The sequence below is a fragment of the Garra rufa genome, chromosome 7 (assembly GCF_049309525.1).
Source record: "Garra rufa chromosome 7, GarRuf1.0, whole genome shotgun sequence".
Lineage (NCBI taxonomy): Eukaryota > Metazoa > Chordata > Actinopteri > Cypriniformes > Cyprinidae > Garra > Garra rufa.
This window is the reverse complement of record NC_133367.1, coordinates 36,830,096-36,857,169: the sequence shown is the minus strand read 5'-3', so window position 1 is coordinate 36,857,169 and position 27,074 is coordinate 36,830,096. Positions and strand designations below refer to the sequence as shown.

The 27,074-nt window shown below is 35.1% G+C and overlaps 1 protein-coding gene across 1 annotated transcript in view; it reads right to left on the bottom strand.

Annotated features, from left to right (window-relative positions):
• add3a (adducin 3 (gamma) a) overlaps positions 1 to 27,074 on the bottom strand; it is a 110,997-nt gene that overhangs the window by 26,960 nt on the left and 56,963 nt on the right. The window contains exons 6-15 of the mRNA XM_073843706.1: positions 24,104 to 24,253; positions 23,525 to 23,668; positions 23,335 to 23,433; positions 21,377 to 21,550; positions 18,752 to 19,003; positions 16,213 to 16,329; positions 5,625 to 5,708; positions 5,402 to 5,419; positions 5,047 to 5,149; positions 2,719 to 2,863 (exon numbers count right to left, since the gene is read on the bottom strand). Of these exons, the coding sequence (XP_073699807.1) occupies positions 2,719 to 2,863; positions 5,047 to 5,149; positions 5,402 to 5,419; positions 5,625 to 5,708; positions 16,213 to 16,329; positions 18,752 to 19,003; positions 21,377 to 21,550; positions 23,335 to 23,433; positions 23,525 to 23,668; positions 24,104 to 24,253 (1,286 nt within the window). The remainder of the gene's footprint in view (positions 1 to 2,718; positions 2,864 to 5,046; positions 5,150 to 5,401; positions 5,420 to 5,624; positions 5,709 to 16,212; positions 16,330 to 18,751; positions 19,004 to 21,376; positions 21,551 to 23,334; positions 23,434 to 23,524; positions 23,669 to 24,103; positions 24,254 to 27,074) is intronic.

The following is a 27,074-nucleotide window of genomic DNA, read 5'->3' as shown; positions in this document are numbered from 1 at the left end:
CTCAATTGTTGGCTACTTATGTTGCGTCTGCTTGAGTAACAGCTGATTTTGATGCAATGGCTGCAGAGTGACTGGGGCAAACGCATCCTTTTTCTCCACTATCCTGCATATCAGTTTCTTTCATTTATGTAACGCTTCATTTTCAGTTTATGTAAGGGTCTCTATTGTGTGCCTAGTGTCCTTCTGTAGTCGCCTTAAATGTACTTCTAAAACAGGAAACTGGTATTGCTTGTTTTATATAAAGGCAACAGAAGAGCAAGGTAACATCCTGCAACATATCCTGCCAGAACGTTTCGCAACAAGCAGGACAGTTGATTAGAAATTTTAAAGCTACAATGCTCGTTTAGTATTGTTTACATACTATTATTGCTTTTTGTCATATTTTGAATACCTTCCAGTTTTTCTTTAAATTTAGTTTAACTTGATATACTAATATAACTGAAACCAAAAGTGAAATAAAAATATAGAAATAAACAAAAATGCTACCCCCCCCCAAAAAAAATTCTATTCCTATTTATTTTTATTTTAACTTTACTTCAGTTACCGAAAATGACTTTAAATTGTTTTAGCTTATAACTTGCATTTTTTGCTTTACTGTTTTATTATCTAAAATAATAAATATAAATATTCTTAAATTATTTTTCTATTTTTTAAATTTAGTTAACTTTATATACTAATACAACTAAAAGTGAAGTAAAAATGACAAATTCATAAATTTTAATTAAAGAAAAAAAGAAAAAAAAAATCATTAAATTAGTTACTGATATACTACTATAACAAACTAAAAGTAGAAATAAATGAAAAAATATATAGAGACAAACAAAACCACAAAAAAGCCACAAAAAAAACCCTAACAAAATTATTAAAACATTAACGGAAATAAAACAGAAAACATAAAAATTGATTCAAGATATAAATTTTTTTTATTATGTTTTTTCATGTAATATTTATATTTAATTTTATTTCAACTTTACTTCATTTACCAAAAATTATTATTAATCATTTTAGCTTATAACATACGTTGTTTACTGCATTGTTGTATTATTAATAAACTCTAAACTAATTAAAAAACCCAAATAGAATTACTAAAACTTTAAATGAAATAAACAATATAAAAACTAATTTAAAATATATATTTGTAAATGCACTGTTGCATGTAATAACTATATTTAATAATAATAATAATAATAATAATAATAATATAGGCTAAATTTGAGCTGATTTAGCTTTGTTTAATGCACTATTGTTTTAAGTTCTAAACTAATTATTGAAAAAAAAAATCAAATTATTTTTAAAATCTTTAAATTTAGTTTAATTTATTTTTAATTACTTTTTTATATTTGCATTTAATTTTATTTAAACTTCACTTACGGAAAATGATTTTTAATCATTTTAGCTCATAATGTGTTGTTTATTGCATTATTGTATATTTCAATACATTTTAAACTAATTAATTAATTACAAAAGTTTAAAAAAATCCAACAAAATTATCAAAACTTTAAAATAAAACTGAAAATATAAAACCAATTCAAGACATTTTTTTTAAATCACGTTTTTCATGTAATATTTTATTTAATTTTACTTAAATTTTTTTTGCTTATAACTACCATTGTTTATTGTATTATTAATGAATTCTAAACTAATTATTTAAAAAAAACCTTAACTTTACATTCAGTTTAACTTGATATACTAATATAGCGGAAACTGAAATAAATAAATAAAAACTATATGGAAATAAACAAAACTACTAAAAATACCAAATTAAAAATCCAACAAAATGAACAAAACTTTAAAATAAAACTGAAAATATAAAACCAATTCAAGACATTATTTTACGTTTTTGCTTATAACTTTGCATAATTTTATTATTAATAAATTCTAAACTAATTAAACTAAAACCGAAATAAAAATGCATAAAAACTATATAGAAATAAACTACCAAAATTGTCAAAAAACAACTAAATTACTAAAACTTAAAAAGTTAAAACAGAAAAAATAAAAACAGAATCTCTAAAACTGAAAATATAAAAACAGATTAAATACATTTTTAATATATGCGTTAAGTAATATTTATATTTAATTTTATTGGAAACTGAAAGTGAAATAAAAATGAATAAAAACTATATAGAAAAAAACAAAACCACTAAAAATGGCAAATAAAAAAAAAATCCAAGAAAATTACCAAAACTTAAAACCAAAAATATAAAAACTGATTCAAGACATTATTTTTAAATCACGTTTTTCATGTAATATTTAAATTTTACTTTACTTGTTTTTGCATTAACACATTATGAAAAAGAAACCTAAAAAAATAAATGTAAATAGTTTAACTAGATATACTAATATAGCGGAAACTGAAAATGTAATAAAAATGAATAAAACATTTAAGAAATAAACAAAACTACTGAGAAAAATGCCCCAAAAAATCCAACAAAATTAGTAAAACTTTAACAAAACACTTCATCAAGACATTTTTTTTTTGACAAATTCTAATGCAATATTTATGTTTTAATTTTATTACTTGCTTCACTTAACTAAACAATTAAAAATTATTTTAGCTTGTAACTTGCCTTTTTCAGTTTAATACATTTCCCACCATTGCACAGAATTTGTCTTTGTTTTATTTTATTGTTTATCGTTACCTAGCAACCCTGGTAAACATTTGCTGCTAATATTGACCTTAACATACTTCAGTTAAGAGCCACGAAACAAACACACACAGAGGTCATGGCAGTAGTTGAGTGAGACAGCTGACTCTTTAAGTGCATTATACCTTCTTTAGCTGGAGTGTTTTGTGGAGACTGAGTTTGGGACAGTGACTGAGAGAGTGTGGAAGCGTCGTCTGACGTGAGCTGCTCGTCATCTGCAGGAGTGAGTCGGTTAGTGAACAGACAGACAGTTAGAGAAGTGGACAGGTTAACATGCGGAGACACTGTCACAGCTGTAAGACGCTGTGTGCATTCAAGTTAGTTCTGTGCAAGTCACACTCTATTGATTTTTAGCTATAAGGGGCAGAGTTATACCATTAGTATCGACTGGGTCATATATACGTGGCTTTAGGAACAGGAAATGAGGTGTTCTTACAGGCAAAGAGGTATCATGCATCAGCGTGGTCTTTATTAGTTTACACCAGTTTGAAGGGTAAAACACTGTTGAAAAGTATGGGGTTAGTAAGAATTTTTTTATGCTTTTGAAGTCTTTTATGCTCACAAGGGCTGCATTTATTTGATCAAAAATACAGTAAAAACTGTAAAATTGTGAAATATTATTACTAATCAAAAAAACAGTTTTCTATGTGAATATATTTTAAAATGTAATTTATTCCTGTGATGCAAAGCTGAATTTTCAGCATCATTACTTCAGAAATCATTCTAATAGGCTGATTTGCTGTTCAAGAAACATTTTGGATTATTAATTGATATTATTTTTGTGGAAACTGCAACATTTTTTCAGGATTGTAATAGTTTAAGCTTATAATGTGTTGTTTATTGTATTATTGTATCGTTGATAAAATCTGAACTAATTATTGAATGTTTTTTTTACATTTAGTTTAAATTAATATACTAATTTAACTGAAAATAAAAGTTTAAAAGTTAAAAAAAGAATAAAAACTACATATAAACAACTAATTCTCGAAATGTAATTTATTGATTTTTATTTCACTTTTTGGTTCAGTTATATTATTATTAGTATTTAGTGCCAGGTTAAATAAAATAAAATTACGAAATTATAGTCGTAATAACGAGAACAATGTAAAAATCACGAGAAGTCGAAAAATACTACGAGAAGAAGTCAAAATATTACGAGAATAAAATTTAAATACTACGAGAATAAGTCGAAATGTTTAGAGAATTGTCAAAATATTTTGAGAATAATCAAAATCGTGAGAATGAATTTGTAGCAATTGCGAGATTAATGTCAAAATATTACAATATAGAAATTGAAATTATGAGATTAAAGTTTAAATATTACGAATAAAGTCAAAATCTTTTGAGAATAAAGTCAAAATTACGAGAATTCGTAGCAATTATCAGATTAAAGTCGAAATATTATGAGAATAAGGTCTAAATATTAGAATAAAGTTAAATATTATGAAAATACTCAAAATATTTTAATAAAGTCGAAATATTGAGAAGTCAAAATATTTAAAAAATAAAGTCAAAATATTACGAGAATAGAATCAAGAATATGAGAATTAATAGCAATTATGAGATTAAAGTCGAAATACTACGCGAATAAAGTCTTTAATTTTGTAAATTAATCTTTATTCTCAAAATATTATGTCGTAATAATTCGAGAATAAAGGAAAAAGTTATGAGAATAAGAGTCTAAAAATACTACGAGGATATAATTATTAAAATTTAATGAGAATAAAATTTAAATACTACGAGAATAAATTCGAAATGTTTAAAGAATATAGTCAATTACTAGATTAAAGTCGAAATATTACAAAAACAAAGTTGAAATTATGAGAAAAGTCTAAATTTTACGAATAAAGTAAAAATATTTAGAGAATAAAGTATAAATGTTCAGAGAATAAAGTCAAAATATTGAGAATAAAGTCAAAATTACGAGAATTAATTCATAGCAATTACAAGATTAAAGTTGTAATACTGCGAGAATAAATTCGTAATATTTAGAGAATAAAAGACGAAATTGCAAGATTAAAGTCGTAATATTTTGAGGAAAAAAAGTCAATGTTTTGAGAATAAAGTCAAAATTACAAAAATGTATTCACAGCAATTACAAGATTAAAGTTGGAGTGTGGAGCACTTTTTATGATGGACGGATGCACTTTATTAGACTTCGAAAACAGCCATTCACTGCCATTATAAAGCTTGGAGGAGCCAGGACATTCTTTAACATAACTCCGATTGTATTCGTCTGAAATCATATACATCTAGGATGGCTTGAATATGAAGGATGAATAAATCATGGGGTGAACTGTCCCTTTAATGCATCCTTACTAAACATGATGACTAATCTCTAATTAAAATATAAAACCGTTGAGTGGTAGCGTACAGTGGAGGTGTGAGCGTGTTTTACCGTCTACTCGTTTCTGGAAATCGTCCTGCACTCTCTCACTCAGCTCGCTGAAGGGGTTTGGAGGAAGCGGTCCCGTCTGTTCCTCGCCATCGCCCATGTATGGCTGCACGCGTGCGTGGGCAGAGCAGAAAACACAAAATAAGACACTAGCAGCACCCCAGTTATGAAACAAGTCCAAATGACGACAAAAAACACAGACCATCAGATGTGTGCATTCAAACGCAAGAAAAGTCACAAATCCTCTAACATTAAAACACACAGAATGAAGTGAGAACACCGCAAATCCAAAACTACCATGTTTAACATGCATTTATTTCAAAACCGTGACACGACAAACAACTCCCGGGGATTTTACCTGGACCGGTGACTGTGCCTTAAAGAAAAAAACAGAGCTTCATAAGAGCCTGCTTTGAAACAAAAGGCCTTTGACTTACATAATGATGCTCATTTCACCAACACCACTGTGATGTTTCACTGTTTAACCGTCTCTGAGAGGATCTGGCGCCGCCTAGTGACGCAAACGTCTGTGCAACGCCTGTCTTACACAGAGTGTATGGTAATGTCAGTCTGACACTCACCGGCGGTCTTTCCACCACAATCCCTGCCAGCCGTTGTGATTGCGGCCCTGCTGTCATCATATCAAACCGGTTCTGATCGCGAATCTGAAATTACAAGAAAGCGGTTTAAGACTCAGTGACATCGATGAAATGGTGAATTAGAGTGCTAATGGACCCTTTTAAGAAACTGAGATCATGGGTTTCCAGTTATTATTATAAGTTTCTTCAATTTCATAATTCAAATAATAATAATTCAGCCAGAAATGAAAATTGTCATTTTCTTTTCTTCATGTTTTTTCCAAACCTGTATGAGTTTGTTTCTTGATGAGCACAAAAAAAAAAAGATATTTTGGAGAATGTTGACCGCAGCCATTGTCTTACATAGTATAAAAAAATACTATGGGAGTCAATGGCTGTCAACTGTTTCAACATTCTTCAAAATATCTGTTGTGTTCAACAGAAGAACGAAACTGATGTTTTGAAATGACACACACTATTAGTCAAACGTTTTTAAACAGTTAGATTTTTAATGTTTTTAAAGAAGTCTCTTCTGCTGACCAAGCCTGCATGCATTTGATCCAAAGAACAGCAAGAAGAGTCAAGTTTTGAAATATTTGTACTATTTAAAATAAACTGTTTGAATATATTTTAAATTGTAATTTATTCCTGTGATCAAAGCTACATTTTCAGCATCATTACTCCAGACTTCAGCGTCACATGATCCTTCAGAAATCATTCTAATATTCTCAAAAAACATTATAATTATCAACATTTAAAACAGTTGAACATACATTTAAAAAAGTTATCTGAAATAAAAATCTTTTGTAACATTGTATTCAAAAAGAAATTAGAGATGAATAATTTTATTTAGCAAGGATGCTTCAAATTGAACAAAAGTGATGATAAAGAAATTTATTGGATTTGATTGACTTTATTAATCCCACACTGGGGAAATTCCTTTGAAACAGCAGCATTAGTAAAAAATCAGTTTAACGGGATCCATAGGATCAGCAAAATAACAATATAACAATACAGACAATATAAAACTATTCCTAAAACTATATCAGGGTATATACAGCAATCCTTAAGTTAAATTTACTACTTTTTAATACCTTTTTTACTACCTTCAGAATTTTTTTTAAAACCATCACGACACTGAATTGCAAGTGTTAATCAGCGACCTTTCCATTATTTACACAGATTTTGACATATATAACATACAAAAAAAGAATAGATTTAGAGACTGATGTTGACAACATATTGCACATATTTATTTCACTTAGTAAATAAAAATAAAACAAACTACATAAAATGTGCAATGGAGAGAATGGATAGTTCCAGCACACTGGCTGGCATTCACTGCAAGTTGCTGATTCTCCAATATGATATATTCACATTAAAATGCTTGATCTGTAGAGAAAAGGCTGTGCATCTTTCAGTGCGCAAAACCATGATAATATGAAACGCTTCAAAACAGAGCGCACAAAGCGCGTGTGCGCATCGCGGGTGCAGAATGATGTGCTCAAAGCAACATGGAGACACAGCCAGTGCGCATTTAAAAGTTCACGGCACAAAGCGAAGAAATGTCGAGCGCACAAATCCTAGTGTATATCTGTCCTACAGTTTATTTATCATTTGTTTCTTCAAGAGTTTTAAATTCCAGTTATTGTGCGTTTGATGCCGATTCATAGTCCTTGTGTGTGTGTGACAGGCACACGGTAGCGAGTCGTTTAAAACAGCAACAAACTCCAACAAAATAAAGTCATTTTATGCAAATCCACAGCCTTTTCTCTACAGATCAAGCATTTTAATGTGAATATATCATATTGGAGAGAGTTTTACCGTGCATCCTGCTGTAACCGGAAGAGGTGCGCGCGCTGTTTGAATAACGTTACTGAATGGAGAATGATTGACAGTCTCAGAGGAGGCCCATATTTAAACGAACTAACGCGAACGCAGATAGAATTTCAATCAGAATAGGACACCTGATAGTCTGAAAAAATAATACCTAATTTGGAAAAAATAATATCTTTGAGACCACATTTAATACTTTTAATGGCCTTAAATTTGACAATTTTGATTTATCACTTTTTAATACTTTTTAAAACCCCGCGGATACCCTGTATATAAATATGAGGAAAAAAACATGTACACAGTGTGTGGTACTTTTCAGTTTGAATATGTTTTATATATTTTCCATTTGCATAAGAAAGCTTTAATAGTTAAACTATAGAGTGCTAATTACTGTGAAACTGTCTCAAAGGGTTAATTGAGATATAAAGTGCAGGGCAGAGAAAATGTTGCAGACTGCTGAAGATAGAGCTTCCTGTTTTGATCTGCAAAAATACTGTTGAAAGCCTAACAGGATGTGCTTGCAGGAAACGTCTGCTGAAGACACCAGCAGAAGATGCACGGAAGAGTGATAACTGATATATAAGTCTGTCTCTAAAAAGAAGAACTCAGAAGCACTTGGGGGAACTTAGAAGATTTTTGGCTTCTCCAACAGCGCTGTTGTTACTCTTGATTTCTCCTATTTGATGAGCTTGAATAAAACTTTTAAATTTTGATAGATTGACTCCTGAACCATTTTTGAACACGCAGAGGACTATTTGAAAGTCCAACAATTTGGTGACCTCCGACGTGATGGTTCACGGAGTTTTCTGAGACAAAGGGAAATATCTGAATTCAACACAAAGAGCCGGCTCATAATCAAAAGGTAAGCAGAAACCTTTTTAATTAAATTCTGCGATTGATTATTCTAAATGAAGTGTTGAATTTGGACTATTTTCTGATGTCAGTGGAGAAATCAACAGTATAAAAGTTGAGAAAAGAAAATATATCCTGTGGTAGGATAATATGCTGTGGTAGCATAAGTCCTGTGGTAGGACAGTCCTGTGGTGGGACAGAATATATCCTGTGGTAGGATAATATGCTGTGGTAGCATAAGTCCTGTGGTAGGACAGTCCTGTGGTGGGACAGAATTAATCCTGTGGTGGGATCCTAAATTTAGTCGGGGATTTTACAGAATTCCATACCTGACGAGGGTGGTACTGGCGTAAAATCTAAAGACCTACCCGACTGAGGCAGTGAGTCTGCTCACTATAAAAAAGAGAATTTGGGCCGGAGAATTGAGTGAGGGTGACTGTAAATAAGAAAAAATCAGGGTACTGACTATAAATAAAGAGAACTGTATTTTAGGGGCAGATAGTGGATTTACTAACGTTAGTGAGGGACAGAGTAGGAAGCGCGCAGACCATAAAAGACGTCATGGAGGGTGAATTTGACAGGGAATGTACGGAATATGACTGTCCCACTATTGGACAACAGTGGGATGAAATGATTGAAATTGTAAAAACCCAAACTGATCCAAAAGATATGAAAACAGGCATGCTAGAATTGGAAATTTGTAAACACGAAATGATTGAGCATTTTGGTGATGATTGTATGAAAAAAAAAAAGGGTTATTTGTTTCAGAAAGTGGGGGTAAAAGAGAAGAGAGCACAAGAGGCGCTTCACAGACACAGAAAAGAGGAAGTGGGGCTATTGCAAAGGCGAGCACACGCGAAGAGAGAGAGAGAATTAGATGCTAATCGTAGGAAATGGGCTAGGGTGACGGCCGCGGCTGCCATTTTAAAACCAAAAAAGAAGGAAGGAGAAAAGGGCGAGGTCGATGTTAAACTAAGCAAGAAACAGGAAGCAGAGGCTACCTCTTCCCCCCTCCTACAGCTCCTGCTGTGCAGAGACTATATCCAGATCCCCCACCCCCCTACAACCCAAGTACGGGTAAAAAATTGAAACAGCTGCCCCTCAGGAAGTTGTGAAACAAATGCCGCTGTACAAAGTAAAAGGTGGAACTTTGGAATTGGATGAGGAAAGCAGTCAGGGTCGTAGAAGTAGCATGGTAGAATTCCCCGTTGAAGATGAGGACGAAGGTCAGACCCATAGAAGAGAATTGAAGGATGAGGACAATGAGGATGAAGTGGATGAAGATGAGAATATAGAAGGTGAAAAGGATTTTCCAGTAGGTGAAGAAATAGTAGTTGAGGGGCAAGGAAAGAAAGGAAATGGTAAGAAAAATAAGAAAGATGAGAAAGATAAGAGGGGTATGAAAGAAACTAGTGACAGTGACTCAGACAGTGACAAAGCGTATGTTAAGATGGAGGGCACATTTGCAATCAGTAAGGGTGAAAAGGTACAGATAGGGAAGAAAACCAAAGAAAACCTCCCTAGCACACTTCAGCCCAGATCCAGCGCAAGATTGAAAGAGATGTTGCTAGGGAAACAGTGGGAAGGGAAGACTGATTTATCTGATATGGGAACAAAATTCCAGTTGCCCATATTGGCTGGCTCTGCGGGGCCTGTGTATCAGCCATGGTCCCTTACGGATCTGGAAACATTAGTGAAGAAACTCCCTGCCATTACGGAAGGGGGAGGTAGATGGGTGAACAAACTTTTTGCATTGTCACATGGTCAGGTCCTCTCTGTAGGAGATCTGAGACAGATAATGAGCAGGGTGTTGTCTGCACACCAGATGGCAGACTTAGAGAATATGGCTCTCACCAGAAATGTGAGTAACAGCGCCCCATTGGTGACTGGGGGAGGCCAATCGCCCTTATGCCAAGCCATAAGAGATAAATTCCCCACACCTGATACAATGTTCGAAAACATGAAATTTAAACATAAGCCTGGTGAGAATGGAGCAGCATATATAAATAGATGCTCTCAAGAATGGGAGGAGGCTTGTGATGAAAACCCCATGTCTAACCCTGTCACTAATAGAATTTTCAGGGCAGCAGTGTTGTATGGAGCTCCAGCTGGCGTGACCCAAGCAATGGAGCAGTCTCCAGAGGTACCTGGCAGTGATGATGCAAAATGGAAAAGGTACGCGGTACACTTTATTGACAAAGCAGTAGAGAAGGCAGAGAAAGAAGGAAGTGAGCTATTGAAGCTGCAGAAGGAGCTTCTGAAACTGCAGGTTGAGGAGAGGAAGTCAGCTAAAAATAGAGAGTCTCAACACTCAGCGACAGCCTACCCTCCCACCTACGCAGCCACAACCATAGGCTGAGCCTGTACATGCAACTATTGTAAAAAATCATAACTATGCCCCACAATATCCCAAACAACAGCAGTGGGATGGAGGTAGGGAAATCCATACCTCACTTCCTGAAACAGACAACCCTATCACGCTTTTTACTGTTGGTAGCTGTCACAGAGCAGATGGTGGAACATTGAAGGCAGGATTTGCTGTGGTCGAATTGCAGGGTGACAAATTTGTGACAGTAAAAGCAGAACCCCTGGTGGGGAAACAGTCAGCACAGAAAGCAGAACTGTTAGCATTGATCAATGCATTGAGATACTCTGAGGGTAAAACAGCAAATATCTACTCTGATTCTGCATACGCAGTTTCCGCAGCCCATGTGGAGCTGCCTGTGTGGGTCAGATGTGGATTCACAACCTCGTCCGGCCGGCCAATTACTCATGAGAAAGAAGCGAGAGAGCTCTCCAGAAGCCACCACACTACCTAGCAAAGTGGCTATTGTTAAGTGCACTGGTCATTCCCAAAGAATTGACCTATCATTGAATGAGGATGCAGATATGGCCAAAAACAGAGCCAGATGTGACGTCCCTTCTCCCTGAGTTTTGACATTGCTGCCCCAGAACACAATTTAGTGAATTGGCTAAAATCTGTGCACAGATCAAATTAACATATTCCTACAAACAATCGAGAGCAAATGGAGAGAACATCGTTGGACTGCTCCACTTAAGGTAACTGCACACACTTCTCACTGTGTTAGTCTTGCAGGAAAAGGAGACACGTGGTACCACCTGAGTCAGTGTTGTCCGGCGGATTCGCCGTCCAGATCCTTGGAGGACACCAGAGTGGACCTGGCTTCACAGGTCCAAGAGAGGGAGGATACAGGTGACACACAAAATACAGGTGACACACAAACACATACACATACAGGAGAAGACCCAAAAGAGAATTTCCAACCATCACAAAATAATCTGCAAGCCCTGCAAGTGGTCCATAAGACCGGGGATTTATTCACAGCCCCTAAAGGTGAGCCAGTAGCTCATTGCATCAGTGCAGACTGTGCATTTGGAGCAGGCATAGCAAGGAAATTCAGGGAAAGGTACGGGGTTGAAAAGGTGTGGGCCCAAGAGAAGACAAAAGGTGACTGTGCCGTAACACACGAAATAGATAGGATCGTTTTTCACCTAGTCACAAAAACATTTGCCAGGGATTTTATAAAGTGTGGTGGGAAAGATAGTTCATGGAGGGGATATGATGTCTACCTCTGTGGATTAGGTTGGCCAGGAAACCAAAAGTGGTGTCCAACATGGAACAACGTCTGGCAAGCGACAAACCCAAGTTTCACAGGAACCACTGAGAAGAAAACCTCAGATGGAAAACTAAAAGCAGCAGGGTATTTTAGGATACAGAGGGATTTCAATAGGGATAAAAACCCCATAACCTTGTCCATAATAGGCCTTAAACAAGACCCATATCCAGCCAAACCTGGAGGGGTAGCAGGACAATGTTGGGACACCGCTGAGGGGCAATTTTATGTATTAATTGGTGTTGAAGTGGGTGGGAAGGATCCACTAGGGTTGGTAAAGGTTAACCTAGTGGAACCAGTAGAAAATACTACAATGGAAACTGTAGTAAAGGATTATAGCAAAGAGGTAAGGGGAAATAAGGTAGTTATTGAAATGGATTACACAAAATTGACCCCTGAGGATTTAATAGAAAAAGCTACGGGATATGGGGAGTCCAATTTGTGGTTAGAATGGATAATATCCGCTGCCCGGGCAGTACAGATGACGGAGTGTGTTGCATGTGCGAAGAGCTAGACCCACCCTTAGGATAGAACCAGCTCCGTTGATAAAGACTGACAAAGTGGGGTATGGCTGTATGATGAGTATTACCCAGGAAGCCAAGCCCGAAGGCTGTGACACTTTAGCAGAAATATTCCCTCCAATAAGTAATCAAACAAAAACAGGTCCCTTCTCTGCAGACTCGGGGAACTTTACGTGTTTTAACTTTAGCGCCTCTGATCCAAGGTTTAAGGTGGGACATATTGATCCTGCTTGGTGCAGTGAGGTCATTCAGAATGCTGAGGATGTAATTGGACCATGGGAGCGAGGGGGATTATACTATTACTGCGGGCATAGGAGGCTGTTCGTGAGAATAAAAGGGAAATTGACTGTAGGAACATGCGCAATGGTTAGGTTAGCAGCGCCATTGGCATTAATTGGCAGGAAAGGAATAGCACAAGACGTGGAAAAAGGTAGGAGGAAAAGAGAAGCGGGAACGTTCGACCTATCCATTAACTCTCCAACCTACATAGACTCGATAGGAGTTCCCCGGGGGGTGCCGGATGAGTACAAATTGGCAGATCAAATTGCGGCCGGGTTTGAGAACATCCCAATCATAGCAGCACTCTTCCCTGTTACTCCAAATAAAAATGTGGATAGGATAAACTACGTTCATTATAACGTAATGAGATTGGCTAATTTGACTAGAGACGCAGTAGAAGGCCTATCAGAACAATTGGCTCCGACTTCCCTGATGGCCATACAAAATAGAATGGCGCTCGATATGCTCCTTAGCCAGAGTGGGGGCGTTTGCGCAATGTTCCAAGATTTTTGTTGTACGTTTATCCCAAACAATACCGCCCCAGATGGGTCAGTAACGCGGGCCCTAGAGGGACTGAAAACTCTCTCCAAAACTATGGCAGAACACTCTGGTATAGATAACCCATTTGATGATTGGCTAACCAATGTGTTTGGAAAATATAAAACCATGATAACATCCATTCTAGTCTCTCTCGCTACTTTTGTAGCTATAGTAGTAACTTGTGGATGCTGCTGCATTCCGTGCATCCGGTCATTGTGTAACCGGGTGATAGTAACAGCAATTGAAAAGAAAGAAGAGGCTCCGCCCCCTTACACAATGCCTTTGTTGATATCCCCAGAAGAAGAAGAAGAGGAGGAGGAATGTAGCTTGTGAATGTTCTCTCTCTCTCTCTCTCTCTCTCTCTCTCTCTCTCTCTCTCTCTCTCTCTCTCTCTCTCTTTCTCTCTCTCTCTCTCTCTATTAACTGTGCTTTTTTGCAGATGCTGATTCATCATATATTGTGTGTTATATAGAGATGTTAAATAGATGTTTTGAGCCTATAAGGAATGTGTAGAAATGTTAACTTAGATGCTTTCAGTGTGACTGCCTCAGGCTGACATGTTGTGGACGCCCATTTGCTAAAATTAGGGGTCCGGCTGGGTATCTTTTCCCAAAGGTTTTTTTTTTCGGCCCAGTCCTGTCTGAGCACACTGGTAATATAGGGAATTTTACCTTTTGAATTTTACATGCATGCAATGTTGACTAGAGTAGAATGTTGATGTATACCAGTAAGTAAGGCAATGCCGTGATTCAAAATATACTTATTCATTGCTTCTCTCTGTTTGACTGCAATAGGACAGTTTGTTTGTCACATGCTGGCCTCCACCATGGCTAAAGCTGTAAATGTAGTGAAAATAAGAAAAAAATTGTATTTACAGTCAATCGGATTAGGAAGTCTCAATGGCTCTCATGGTTCTTGAATGCACCTTTCCTAAACTGCAAGAAAACACCAAATTCTGTAAGAACACTGTTTGGGATATCCAATGGGAAAGAGCGGTTACCAGTGTTAATGAGGTGATTTCTCGATGACGGGTAAGATCCTCTTTTGGCCAAGCGGAGGGCAACCTAAGGCAGGGATTCACCGCCACTGGGCACCTGCCCGAGATGGGAGGTGTTATATGTGAGACTGTTGTGGAGTTGAGCAGATGCTTAATAGGCCTAAAGCATCAGGGGAACTGTACGAAGTTACAGCAGGCAGTCTGCCTTTAAGAATATGAGCTCCTCCTACACTGTCCACCAGACACCGCATTCCTTGATGGCTTGCTTTTGATTGCGACCAGGGTCCACAATTTGATGCAATTGTGCCAGGGATCACAGCCCTGGGGAGAAAATACCTTTTATAGTCAGTTGATGGAGATGTGCTTTCAGTAACCATCTGAGACTATGTGATGATATTGCAAAATTTAAATTGGCTGCTTGAAGCTGTAAAAATTAATAATAATATTACTAAATGCATAAATGAATACATAAAAAAAATAAAAAATAAAAAATTAAGCTCTAGGATGAACACTGGGTTTATGAGACTGATTTCATGGGTTTTGATTTCATGGACCTTTGGACGTGGTGGTGGCTAGAGCATTTGGCATGACAGACTACAAACTGTTTTAAATGATTTGTGTTGCAGCATTGTAGAAAAAAAAAAAAAAAAAATTTTATCCTGTGTCTTATCTTTTCTTTTTTCTTTTTTGGTTGTATATTTCTGTGCATTTTTATTGTGTGGCCTCTTTCAGAGGCCAAGAGAGGGATTTGTGGTACTTTTCAGTTTGAATATGTTTTATATATTTTCCATTTGCATAAGAAAGCTTTAATAGTTAAACTATAGAGTGCTAATTACTGTGAAACTGTCTCAAAGGGTTAATTGAGATATAAAGTGCAGGGCAGAGAAAATGTTGCAGACTGCTGAAGATAGAGCTTCCTGTTTTGATCTGCAAAAATACTGTTGAAAGCCTAACAGGATGTGCTTGCAGGAAACGTCTGCTGAAGACACCAGCAGAAGATGCACGGAAGAGTGATAACTGATATATAAGTCTGTCTCTAAAAAGAAGAACTCAGAAGCACTTGGGGGAACTTAGAAGATTTTTGGCTTCTCCAACAGCGCTGTTGTTACTCTTGATTTCTCCTATTTGATGAGCTTGAATAAAACTTTTAAATTTTGATAGATTGACTCCTGAACCATTTTTGAACACGCAGAGGACTATTTGAAAGTCCAACAAGTGCTAGTTATAAAGATGACAAGACAGGGGATGAAATAATGTTACGAAAGATTTCTATTTCAGATAAATGCTGTTCTTTTTATTGAACTTTTCTGAACTTTTTATTCAAAGACACCTAAAATCTACTGCTTTCAACAATAATAAGTTTTTTGAGCAGCAAATCAGAATATTAGAATGATTTTCATGGACCATGTGGCACTGAAGTAATGATACTAAAAATTCAGCTTTGAAATCACAGGGATGAATTACATTTTAAAATATATTCAAATAGAAAACAGTTCTTTCAAAATAGTACTGTTCTTGCTGTACTTCAAATAAACGCAGGCTTGTTGAGCAGAAGAGACTTCTTTAAACAAAGATTACAAATCTTACTGTCTAACTGGTAGCGCAAGTAAAAAATAAAACCCTTTCAAATCGCAGAAAACTAGTTAACCATGAGTGTTTCTAAAACAACGACCGAGGAAGTAAAAGTAAATTACATATTAGTTTTCTCTGATCATCGAAAACAATCTTTCCACATTTTTTTTTTTCCTCGTTTGGAAAGAGAAGAGAGTTGTTGTTTTTTTCTTTGGGAGCAAATGTGAACACAAAAATGGAAAATGGTATTTTTTGTCATTTTCGTTCCCCTACAGAAGTTTACCCAACTAGGACGACGCGGAAATATGTAGAGAGTCCATGTATATGTTTTAAACCGTCTGTTCGCACTCATAGCTCACCTTATTTCTCTTCTCCAGAACTTCACTGGGGTTTGTGTTCAGAGGAACAAACTGGTTTGGATCTTCAATGCGGATCGGAGTCCCGCTGGTGTTTCCACCGTCATATGACTTCATCCACTGCAGAGATAGAGTAAGAGAAAGAGATTTAGTACAGAATTCAAGAAAGTAAACACAGACTTCAGAGACCATTCAGAGTTGGTGCAAAGTCTAAGGACAGCTGCAACCAAATTAGTGTTGAACGCATTCATTCCAAGTATAAATTTCCACCATGTCAAATGTCTATTTTTGAGCTAGATCTAGATTTGGTTAATTTGACATTCAAACTTTATGAAAGAGTTGCGCAGTTTCATTTTATTACACATACTAAAGCCGTGGCCTAATAGTTAGAGAGTCGGACTTGTAACCCAAAGGTTGCAGGTTTGAGTCTCAGGTCCGGCAGGGATTGTCGGTGGGGGGAGATAATGTACAGCACCCTCTCCACCCTCAATACCACGACTGAGGTAAGTCCCTTGAGCAAGGCACCGAACCCCCCACTGCTGCGAGTGTGTGTGTGTGTGTGTGTGTGTGTGTGTGTGTGTGCGCACTTGGATGGGTTCAATGCAGAGCACAAATTCCTAGTATGGGTCACCATACTTGGTCTCATGTCACCTCCTTTCCTTTCATGTGTGACACTCGTGATGTTTTTAATGTCTGCAGTCACTTCACCAACATTTCAACTGATTAAAAACTATTCATGTTTTATCATATACACACAAAAACTTCCAATATAAAAAGTCTAATTAATAAAAAGATTTATTAAATTTGTGATGGTTTATGCCTTAATTTGTTTACCACAGTTTTTGATAATAAATTTGTATTAAATCAATCAATCAATCAAGAAAAGTTCAAACAGACATTAAAGAATACAAAAAGATTTGGATTCTTAATAATTGTTAGAAGTTAAATTTTTTAAGTTTTATGCATTTTATTGAGTAAACATGCTTGTTGATTACTAAAGTTTAATTGCACGATAAAAAAGGAATTCAGAAAAAAAAAAAACAGAATTTGGGGGAAAAATAAAACTGATTTAATATTTCTAACCTTTAATAAATTAAGTTTCATGATTTCAATAAATTAGACATGCCCTTCCCCCTCCCTAAAACTGAACTAAACCATTAAAACAGAAACATTAAAATTGGCCCAAAAAAACACTATAATACGGTTCATCAGTTAACATTAGTTAACTACCTTAGTTAACATAAATAAAAATGAACAATACTTTTACAGCATTTATTAATCTTAGTTAATGTTAATTTCAGCATTTACTAAATGCATTGTTAAAAATCACAAGTTGTGTTTATTAACATTAGTTAAAGGATTACTCCACTTCCAGAATAAAAAACACCCCTGATAATTTACTCACCCCAATGTCATCCAAAGAAATTACTTTTTTTGTGGAAAACATTCAACTTCAATGGAGATCAACAGGTTAAAAATGCAGTTTCAGCGCAGTTTCAAAGGGCTCTACAAGATCCCAGCTGAGGAATAAGGGTCTTATATCTAGCGAAACGATCGGTCATTTTCTTAAAAAAAGAATATTTGTTTTAACCACAAATGCTCATCTTGTCTAGCTCTGCAATGCTACAAAATACATTTGAGGTTAAAAAGTATAGAAATTGTAAATTTCTTTTTAGAACATAACCTCTCATTTCACTAGATAAGACCCTTATTCCTCGGCTGGGATCGTGTAGAGCCTTTTAAGATGCACTGAAACTGCATTTTTAACCTTCAATCCGTTGATCCCCATTGAATTCCACTATATGGAGAAAAATCCTGAAATGTTTTCCTTGAAAAACTTCATTTCTCTGCGACTGAAGACAGACATGAACATCTTGGATGACAAGGGGGTGAGTAAATTATCAGGAAATTTTTATTTTGGAAGTGGAGTAATCTTTTTTTGCACTGTGAACTTACATGAACTAACAATGAAAGGCCGTATTTTTAATAATGAACATCCCAAAAGATTATTAAATAGTGTAATGTATTGTTTGTTCATGATAGTTGATACATTAACTAATGTTAACAAATGACACCTTACTGTAATTTTTTTGTTAAACATTTAATAGACTATTAAATTGGTCACGTTTCATGATTTCAGTGAATTAGAAATGCCTTTTAATCAAAATTAAGATAGAATCAAGAATCATTTCATAGGGCCTAAAATTGCAGCTAAAGCTGTAATACTACAGCCTCGACCACTAGAGGTCAGGAGAGAACAGTGTTTGGCATCAGACTTGACGGCAACGTCGGCCTCCAGTTAACTGACAGAAGTTATGAGGCTTCAAAAGTTTCTCTGTGACATTTCATCTGCAGCTAGAAGGTCAGGTATGCTCAGGAAATAACCACATTCTTACTCGTCCATAAAATCCACTTTCTGAGAACTTTCTGATATGAAAGATTAACTACTTTTACAGCAATCCCCTTTTTTCATTCAAAAGCCTTCCAAAAACTGGATTGCACAAATCCCAGATCACCAAAACAGAGATGAACTGAGCCTCACCATGGTCTTGGTGCGTCCGTTCTCTTCTGTCGCCCCGTCCGACACGTTGACCTTCATGTAGCAGTTGGGTGAGTTAAGCCAGCGTGTTTTTTCTCTCTGCTGTCGCTGCTGCAGTAACTTCAAAGGGAAACGTGGAGCATCGTCGTCGTCGAAAATGAACGCAGTCACTGTCGCAGGAATCTCCACTTCACTCTTGTGCCGCGGCTTCTCCCGCACGATGGGGTGCCGGTATGTGTAGCCTGTCCTGTAACCCTGAAAGCAAAAAATACACATTTATAATATGCACAATTAATATGCAGACAAATTGCAAAACAATTTTATAGTGGATACAAAAAAAAAAGTTTGCAAAAGAACAAAAACCATAAGTACTATGAACAAGAGTTAGAAATGTGCACCAAACTATTAATAAATAAAAATACAAAGAAATATGCAAATATAAATAAAATATAATATAATATATAATTTTAATTGGTTAATTTTTTTAAATACTATATTAATAACCATTATTAATACAATAGTATATTATTAACTATTATGAATACAAACAAATTTCATAGTAGTATTATGAAAGTATTTAATAAAAATAAAAACTAAAATAAAAACACAAATATTAAGATCAATTAAAAAAATATATAATAGTTATTATTATGATAAATATTATTTTAAACAAATATATAAATATATACACATTTAATACAATATTTATTAATATATTATAAATATATAAATGATTTTTTTAAAGTATATATATATATATATATATATATATATATATATATATATATATATATATATATTAATAAAAAGATTAAAATGTTATACATATATTAAATATTTAAAATCACAACTGTATGTATATATAAACTTTTTAATTTACATCATTAAATTACATTAAAAAATGCAGTCAGTAATCCATTACATTCAACTTTTTTATTTGTATTAATAAATATTTCAATAATACTATAAAATACTATAAAATGTTCATAGTTTATTAGTGTATTGTATCTGCACTAATATATACAGTATAATTTATCAAATAGTATTTTTAACTATATATTAAATGATTTATAATGTATATATTGCATAATGTACATTTAATAAATATATAAAATATTTAACACACACACACCTACATATACACACATCAAAATATATTGAGTGTCTTTATAAAAAACATCAAGAAATATGCAAATTGTATACAAACATATATAAACAAAACTTATTTGCATTATTAAATATTTAAATAAAAATACTATTAAATTTATTATTGTGTATGCTTTAATATGTACATTATAAACCATATATTATATATTTAAAACTGTATAATAGTGTATATACTGTATAACTGTATATATATATATGTGTGTGTGTGTGTGTGTGTGTGTGTGTGTATATATATATATACATACACACACACACACACACACACACACACACACACACACACACACACACACACACACACACACACACACTGTTAAAATATTTAATATACAAATTGAATATTTTAATAATAATACTCTTAAATCTATTATTGACTATTACACACTTTTACCTTTTATTTGTATTAAATATTTATGTAATACTGTTAAATGTATTGCTGTGCATGCACTAATATATACATTAAATACTATACATTTAAAACAATAAATGATTTAGAATGTATAATGTATGCAGTATACAATGTATACAGTAATACATATAATATTTAAAGATATATTTAGCTATATTTAATAATTAAATGTATTATTGTGTGTGTGTGTGTATATATATATATATATATAAAATCATCAAATATTAATAATAAAAACAAAAAGAGCAACTATTCTAGCAACTGTAAAAACGAGACCTATTCTTAAACCATTTAATTGCCTTCAGAGATGAACGACTCCAAGGCCTTTTATGAATGAGCCTAATGAATTATTCATCTGAATTGGTTTATATAATGAGCCGCTGCTTGCAAATCGACTTTGCAGAAAGAACTCGCAACCAGAACTCGACTACAAAAGCCACTTTTTAAAGATCCATCTGCGTTTCAAGCGCATTATGTAACCATAAGCTAAACCTCTCCAGCAGAAGCAGGAAAAGCGCCTCGGTCCGCTGCATGCTGGTGACGGCGGCTCACTGAGCGACACACCATATCATTATCATCTTCCACATCACTCCATTCTTCTGCCGCGGCTGAGAAAACACACTTTCCACATGCCTGCATTCTTCCCTATCTCACACGGACAGAGACAGAGAGGGAGAAAAAAAAAACGCGGCCTGCACAGCTGGAGAAAGAGACGGACAGCGAGAAGAGAGAAGACTTTTGGCAGGAGTTCGTCTCTCTCTCTCTCTCTTTACGTCCGACTCCTTTTGTCTGCCTAATAGGAGAGGAAAGAGGGCGGGAAACAAAATAGGCTAAAAGAAAAGAAAGAAGTGATTTTCCAGTCTCTTCGCTGTGATTATTCTTCTCAAACACAGCTGGACTAGTAGTAAGTAGTCATTTAGCAGACGATTTCTGCTGTTTTTGGCTCGACCGCTCAGTTAAAAGCGGAGTTCATATCCTCGTGTCCGCTGTATGTGTATCTCACTGGGAGATGACGGGCGGTGGATGTAGTCGGGTGTCACATGAACACTTACCATGTTGTCCAGCATTCTCATGAGGGACTCGAACTCCAGCTCTCCAAGTCTCCACTTGTGCTGAGAGCCCATGTTGACTCCGGCTTCTGCCACTCCCTGTGTGCGAGGTTTGTATTTCTCCAGATCCAGGACGATCAGGTTCTCCACTCCTCCGGCGCATGAGAATGCATTCACCTACAGAGCAATGTGCAGATATTTTTATAGAAATGTATTGGTTTTATTTAAATTTACTGCCATATTAGGTTTATGGCAGGTTACATACAGATTTGACATTCAGTAAACAACACAAACTTCATACACAAATCACACAAATATATTTCGTACATACAATTCTATACAAGATTTTTGGTACTTGTGATAAAAATCATAAGACAGGTTCAGCTGAAGAGGAAATTGAAGAAATTCTGAAGAAATATATTACTATTGTACATAGGAATCATCAAAAATGTTCTTTCATGAATTAATTGAAACATTAAACCTCTGTTGCATAGCACTTTGACGTACAATGAAATGGCTTGTTTACTTTTCACTTCGAAAAGTGAAATTCAGCTTAATTTGATTACTAGAATGAAATCACAAAACAATTAAAATCAATAAAACAACAACATAGAATTAAAAACAAAAAAGTTGTTTTTTAATAATATTATGTGCTTTTTGATTATTTAATTAAGCCTTAAAATGGCAACTTTTAATAAATTGTTAAACTGTATCTCATTATTTCAGTTAATTAGACACCCTTTTTGACTACTAAAATTTAGTAGTCTTGAATTTAGTAAAATTCCAAGTTGAATTTAACCATTAAAACAGAGTCCAGAAAAATGTAAATGGAATAAAACAAATTCATTAATTAATAAAAAAAATTATATATAGAGGGGAAAATTAAAATAAAATTGAATTTGGGGAAAAAAATAAAACTGCTTTCATACGGCCCTAAAAATATAATTTCTTGTTAAACTTATTTAATTGTTAAATTTGAATTAATTGTTCAATTTCAATTTAACCATTAAAACAGAGTCCAGAAAAATGTAAATGAATGAATTAAGTAATTAATAAACAAACAAACAAAGTGAATTTGGAAAATTAATACAATAAAATTAAATAAAATAGAATTTGGGGACTGCTTTCATAAGGCCCTAAAATACGTATATGTTTTTATTAAACTTTTAATAAATTGTTACATTTCAATTTCACCATTAAATCAGGGTCTAGTGTTCAAAAATATTAATGTAAAATTAAAATGAATAAATTAATATATAAACAAACAAAAATAAAACTAAAATGGAATTTAGGGAAAAATACAACTGATTTTATAGGGCCCTAAAATGTTTAAAATTATAATCTTATAATTTTTGTAATCAATGTTTCAGCACATTAAAAATTTAACAGACCAAAAACATGTTTTACTAACAAGCTAGTGCCAAAACAGTGACATTGGTTGTTCTTTGTCCTTCAATAAATACCTGTGAGTCAGTCTAGTACGGCCTATAACAGTGATTCTCAACTCCATTCCTCGAGGCCCACTGCTCTGCACATTTTGTATGTTTCTGAACCTGACTAACTTAGTTCCAGTACATGGATCTTTCTATTAATGAGCTGATGATCTGAATCAGTGTGTTAAATGAGAGAGACATAGAAAATGTACAGAGCAGTGGGCCCCGAAGACTGGAGTTGGGAATCACAGGCCTATAAGGATCACTCATATACACAACTTGGTCACATGTGGATTATGCTCATTTTTCACAGCACAGGATTTATGTCAAATAATTTATTTTGACATTCTCCCATTCTCATTTTGCAGAAGCTTGCTTTATAGTGATGCTTAAATTGACTACAGCCATCAAAATTACCCAAACAGAACCAGACTATCTTTTAGCCATGTGTATTTTTGTGTATGTTTAAAAGGTGTCACTAAAATCTTAGTTAAACTGTAAAAGTCTAAATGTCTATAGAAGTTTTACCTGAATTTCACAGGCAAACTGAGCGTTGTAAATGTAGTGAAAGGCCTCTTCAATGGTCTCCCCGAGAGCCACAATCCCATGATTCCTTAAAACCAACACCTGCAACAAAAACACACCTAATTATCATTATCAAAAATCACTTTTCACCTCCATACTCAATTGCAATGACAAACAAAAAAAGGTAGTTTACCTTCGTTGATGGTCCGAGGGCTTTCTGCAGCTCTATACGCTCCTCTTGTTCATCCAGACTGCCTTGGTAGTTGTAATAAGCAATGTCTCCCAGGATCAGAGCCTCCTGAGAGATGGGCAGAAGGCCGCACTTCATAGATGACACCTGACAAGACACAAGAGATTAATCAAAGCTGGAAGCTGAATAAATAAGCTTTCCATTGATGTTTGGTTTGTTAGGATAGGACAATTTTTGGTTGAGATTTGAAAATCTGGAAATTAAAATATTGAGAAAATCGCCTTTAAAGTTGTCCAAAGTTCTTAGCAATGCATATTACTAGTCAAAAATTAAGCTTTGATTTATTTACACTAGGAAATTTACTAAATATCCCCAATAGAACATGATCTTCATTTAATATCCTAATGATTTTTGGCATAAAATAAATATAGATAATTTTGACCCATACAATGTATTTCTGGCTATTGCTACACATATACCTGTGCTACTTAAGACTAGTTTAGTGGTCCAGGGTCACATATAAGCTTTGTAATTGGTGAGTGCATATGGAGCAGAAGCAGGTGTGACTGAATGAAAACTTACCGCAGCAGCGGCCGGTGTGCGTATGTGAATGACGCAGCGCACGTCGGGTCTCACGGCGTAGATGGCAGCGTGAGGACTGAAGCCGTCTGGGTCGACCTGCAGATTGGTGGAGCCCTGATCGATCACGTCGCCGAGAATATTCACCTTCACCTGGAGAACCAAACAAACACAATGTAGTTTATGACTGAAGATGACTGTGAAAATGTAGGCTAAAAATGTCTACAAGGAAACCCTGGGTATTAAGACTTGCATGGCTTAATATAACTTTAAATGATGTCTCTTATTGAAATCTGTAGTGGAAAACCTATGGAAGATTTGCGTCATTTAAAAAACCCACATCACTTTATGCATATGTTGGACTATGGGGGGCACCATTATTTCAATGATGTCAAATGGTTGCACTCGGTGAGCTACTAGCACTACCTGTTGGTATTTTTACCGCAATAGTCTGTTGGACTGTCTGGCTTGAGATGTTTTTTCACCAGCAGAGCCAAGATTAATCAGGATGGCCTTGGTGTTAATACTTGGATTCTTTTTTTTTTTTTTACCTCTCTCACTATCCTCCTGGCCAGCACAGGTGTCACTTTTGGCTTCTGATCACATCGTCTGAGATTTTTCACAGTGCGGAAAATCTTGCATTTTTTAAAAATACTTTGCACTGTAGCCACTGGAACTTCAAAACATTTAAATATGGTCTTATAGCCCTTTCCTGTCTTGTGAGCAGCCACAATGCGCAGCCGCAGGTCCTCAGTGAGCTCCTTTGTCTTAGCCATGACTGTCCACCAATCAACAGAAGAGAGCTTCTGTTTTTCACCTGTTGAGTTGATTAAAACAGCTGTTCTCAATGAATCAGGGTAATTAGGATGCTTTAGAACAGCTTGGACTATTTGGAATGGTATAGAACTTTGGATTTTCCCATAGACTGTGACAGCTTGCAAAAGGTATGAATAATTTTGGACATGCCACTTCTTGTTCAAATGTAAATAAAAGCTCAGAATATGCCAATCAAAAAATAAGTTAATATATTTACGGTATATAACCTACAAAATATCCTCAAAGAACATGAGCTTTCCTTAATATCCTAACTATTTTGGCATCAAACAAAAATCGATCATTTTGACCCATACAGTGTATTGTTGGCTATTGCTACAAATATACCCATGCTACTTCAGACTGGTGTTGTGCTCCAAGGTCACATATTTCAGTAAGACATAATTTTTGCTATATTAAGCCAGACACATTTTAATACCAGGGTTCCCTTGAAAAATATTAACATTAGCGCAGATAGAGCATCTGCAAACGCTCGTATCAATATCAATATCAACACACAGACCGTAGGTCTTTACGCCCACATCCTACACTATCTCTCATTTCCTATTTATCCTGACACTGTGCACCTAATCAGGAAGGAACCGTCATCTGAGATAAACTGAGAACCGGTGGATGATTCAGTTAATGTTTTGAAGCCTCCAGTTCCTGGTAACGTCAACAGAGGGGGAAAACTCCAGGAAGTTTACAGCCATATTCACACCAACCTTCAAATGTTTTTGAGTCAATACGTTTTTTTTTTTTTTTTTTTTTGACAGTAGAGACATTTTATATTTCAAATAAATCCTGCTCTTTTGAACTTTCCATTCATCAAAGAATCCGGATTTAAACATTGGATAAGCAGAGATGTTTACTGAAAATAGCAAATCAGCATGTTAGAATGCTTCTAAAGGATCATGTGACACTGAAGACTGGAGTTATAATGCTGAAAATTTAGCTTTGCATCACAGGAATAAATTACATTTTAATATATATTACAATCGAAAATGGTTATTTTAATTTGTAAAAATATTTCACAGTATATTACAGTTTTTATTGTATTTTTGATCAGGACTTGTGCATAAGAGACATCATAAGCCTTAAAAAAACGTAGCAACTGTAGAAATGATTGTTTGTTGTTATAAATGATTGTTTTTGCAATGAACGAAGGTGCTTGTGCATGTCTGATCCCTCTAGCTCTCTGATTAAATATCAAATTTCATCACATGCTCACCCTGTAACAGGCCACCCAACATGCCTTTCACATACCCATTGATGCCACACCCCATATCACTGCCAGTTTAAAATAAACACACTGTCCCGCTGCTGTTAATGAGCTCAGAAAGGCATCCAACCCCATACAGATCATATTTCTACACGGCCACTAATATCATGTGACTGTTTTGACACAAACTCCAAACTCATGCAGTTCTTACTGCATTGGTTACGACTTCTAGCACATCCTTACAGGAAGTTGGTCCATTTCTGTATGGACATACACTATCTGCTGTATTATGCCACCACACAAATGCTAATGGACTGAAACAAGACCGAGCTGGTCTCTCAAGAGACGTCAGGAAAAAGAGTTTTGAGAGTTACCCTAAGAGTAGAATAAATCCCAGAGGAAAACTCTGGTGTGGTTTGATTTCTGTTGTTCTTAATTTCTGAAAAGTGAAATAAACACATTGAACAGAGCATGAAACAGGCATAAAATGGAAAACACAGAACTACAAGTTACAATTTCCTGTTACACGAACATTTGGAATGGTTTACAGCAATTGCTTCATAGATGTGAAATCTCATGCCACATTATGTAAGAGTTAAAGTGATGCTTGCTTTAGCAAAACACTACTAAACAACATTGCATAGTTGTGGTTAGGCATTTGAACACGCTTCTTAAGGTGAGGCCAGATTTAGGGGCCATTTACACGGAACACTGTTTTTCATTCCAATGTGCAACTTCTCTATTGTTTTTCTGCGTAAACACGCTAGACGGAAGTGTATGAGCATTGCTGCAGTTTCAATACGCCATGTCAAAGAATTTTAACTTTTACATGCGGCAACACTTATCAACGTCAGTTCTAAAACAGTAGACCAATCAGAAGACCATGGAGGCAGGGCAAGCGTCGCAGGTTTTTGTGTACGGTAGCAAGTTCATATGGCA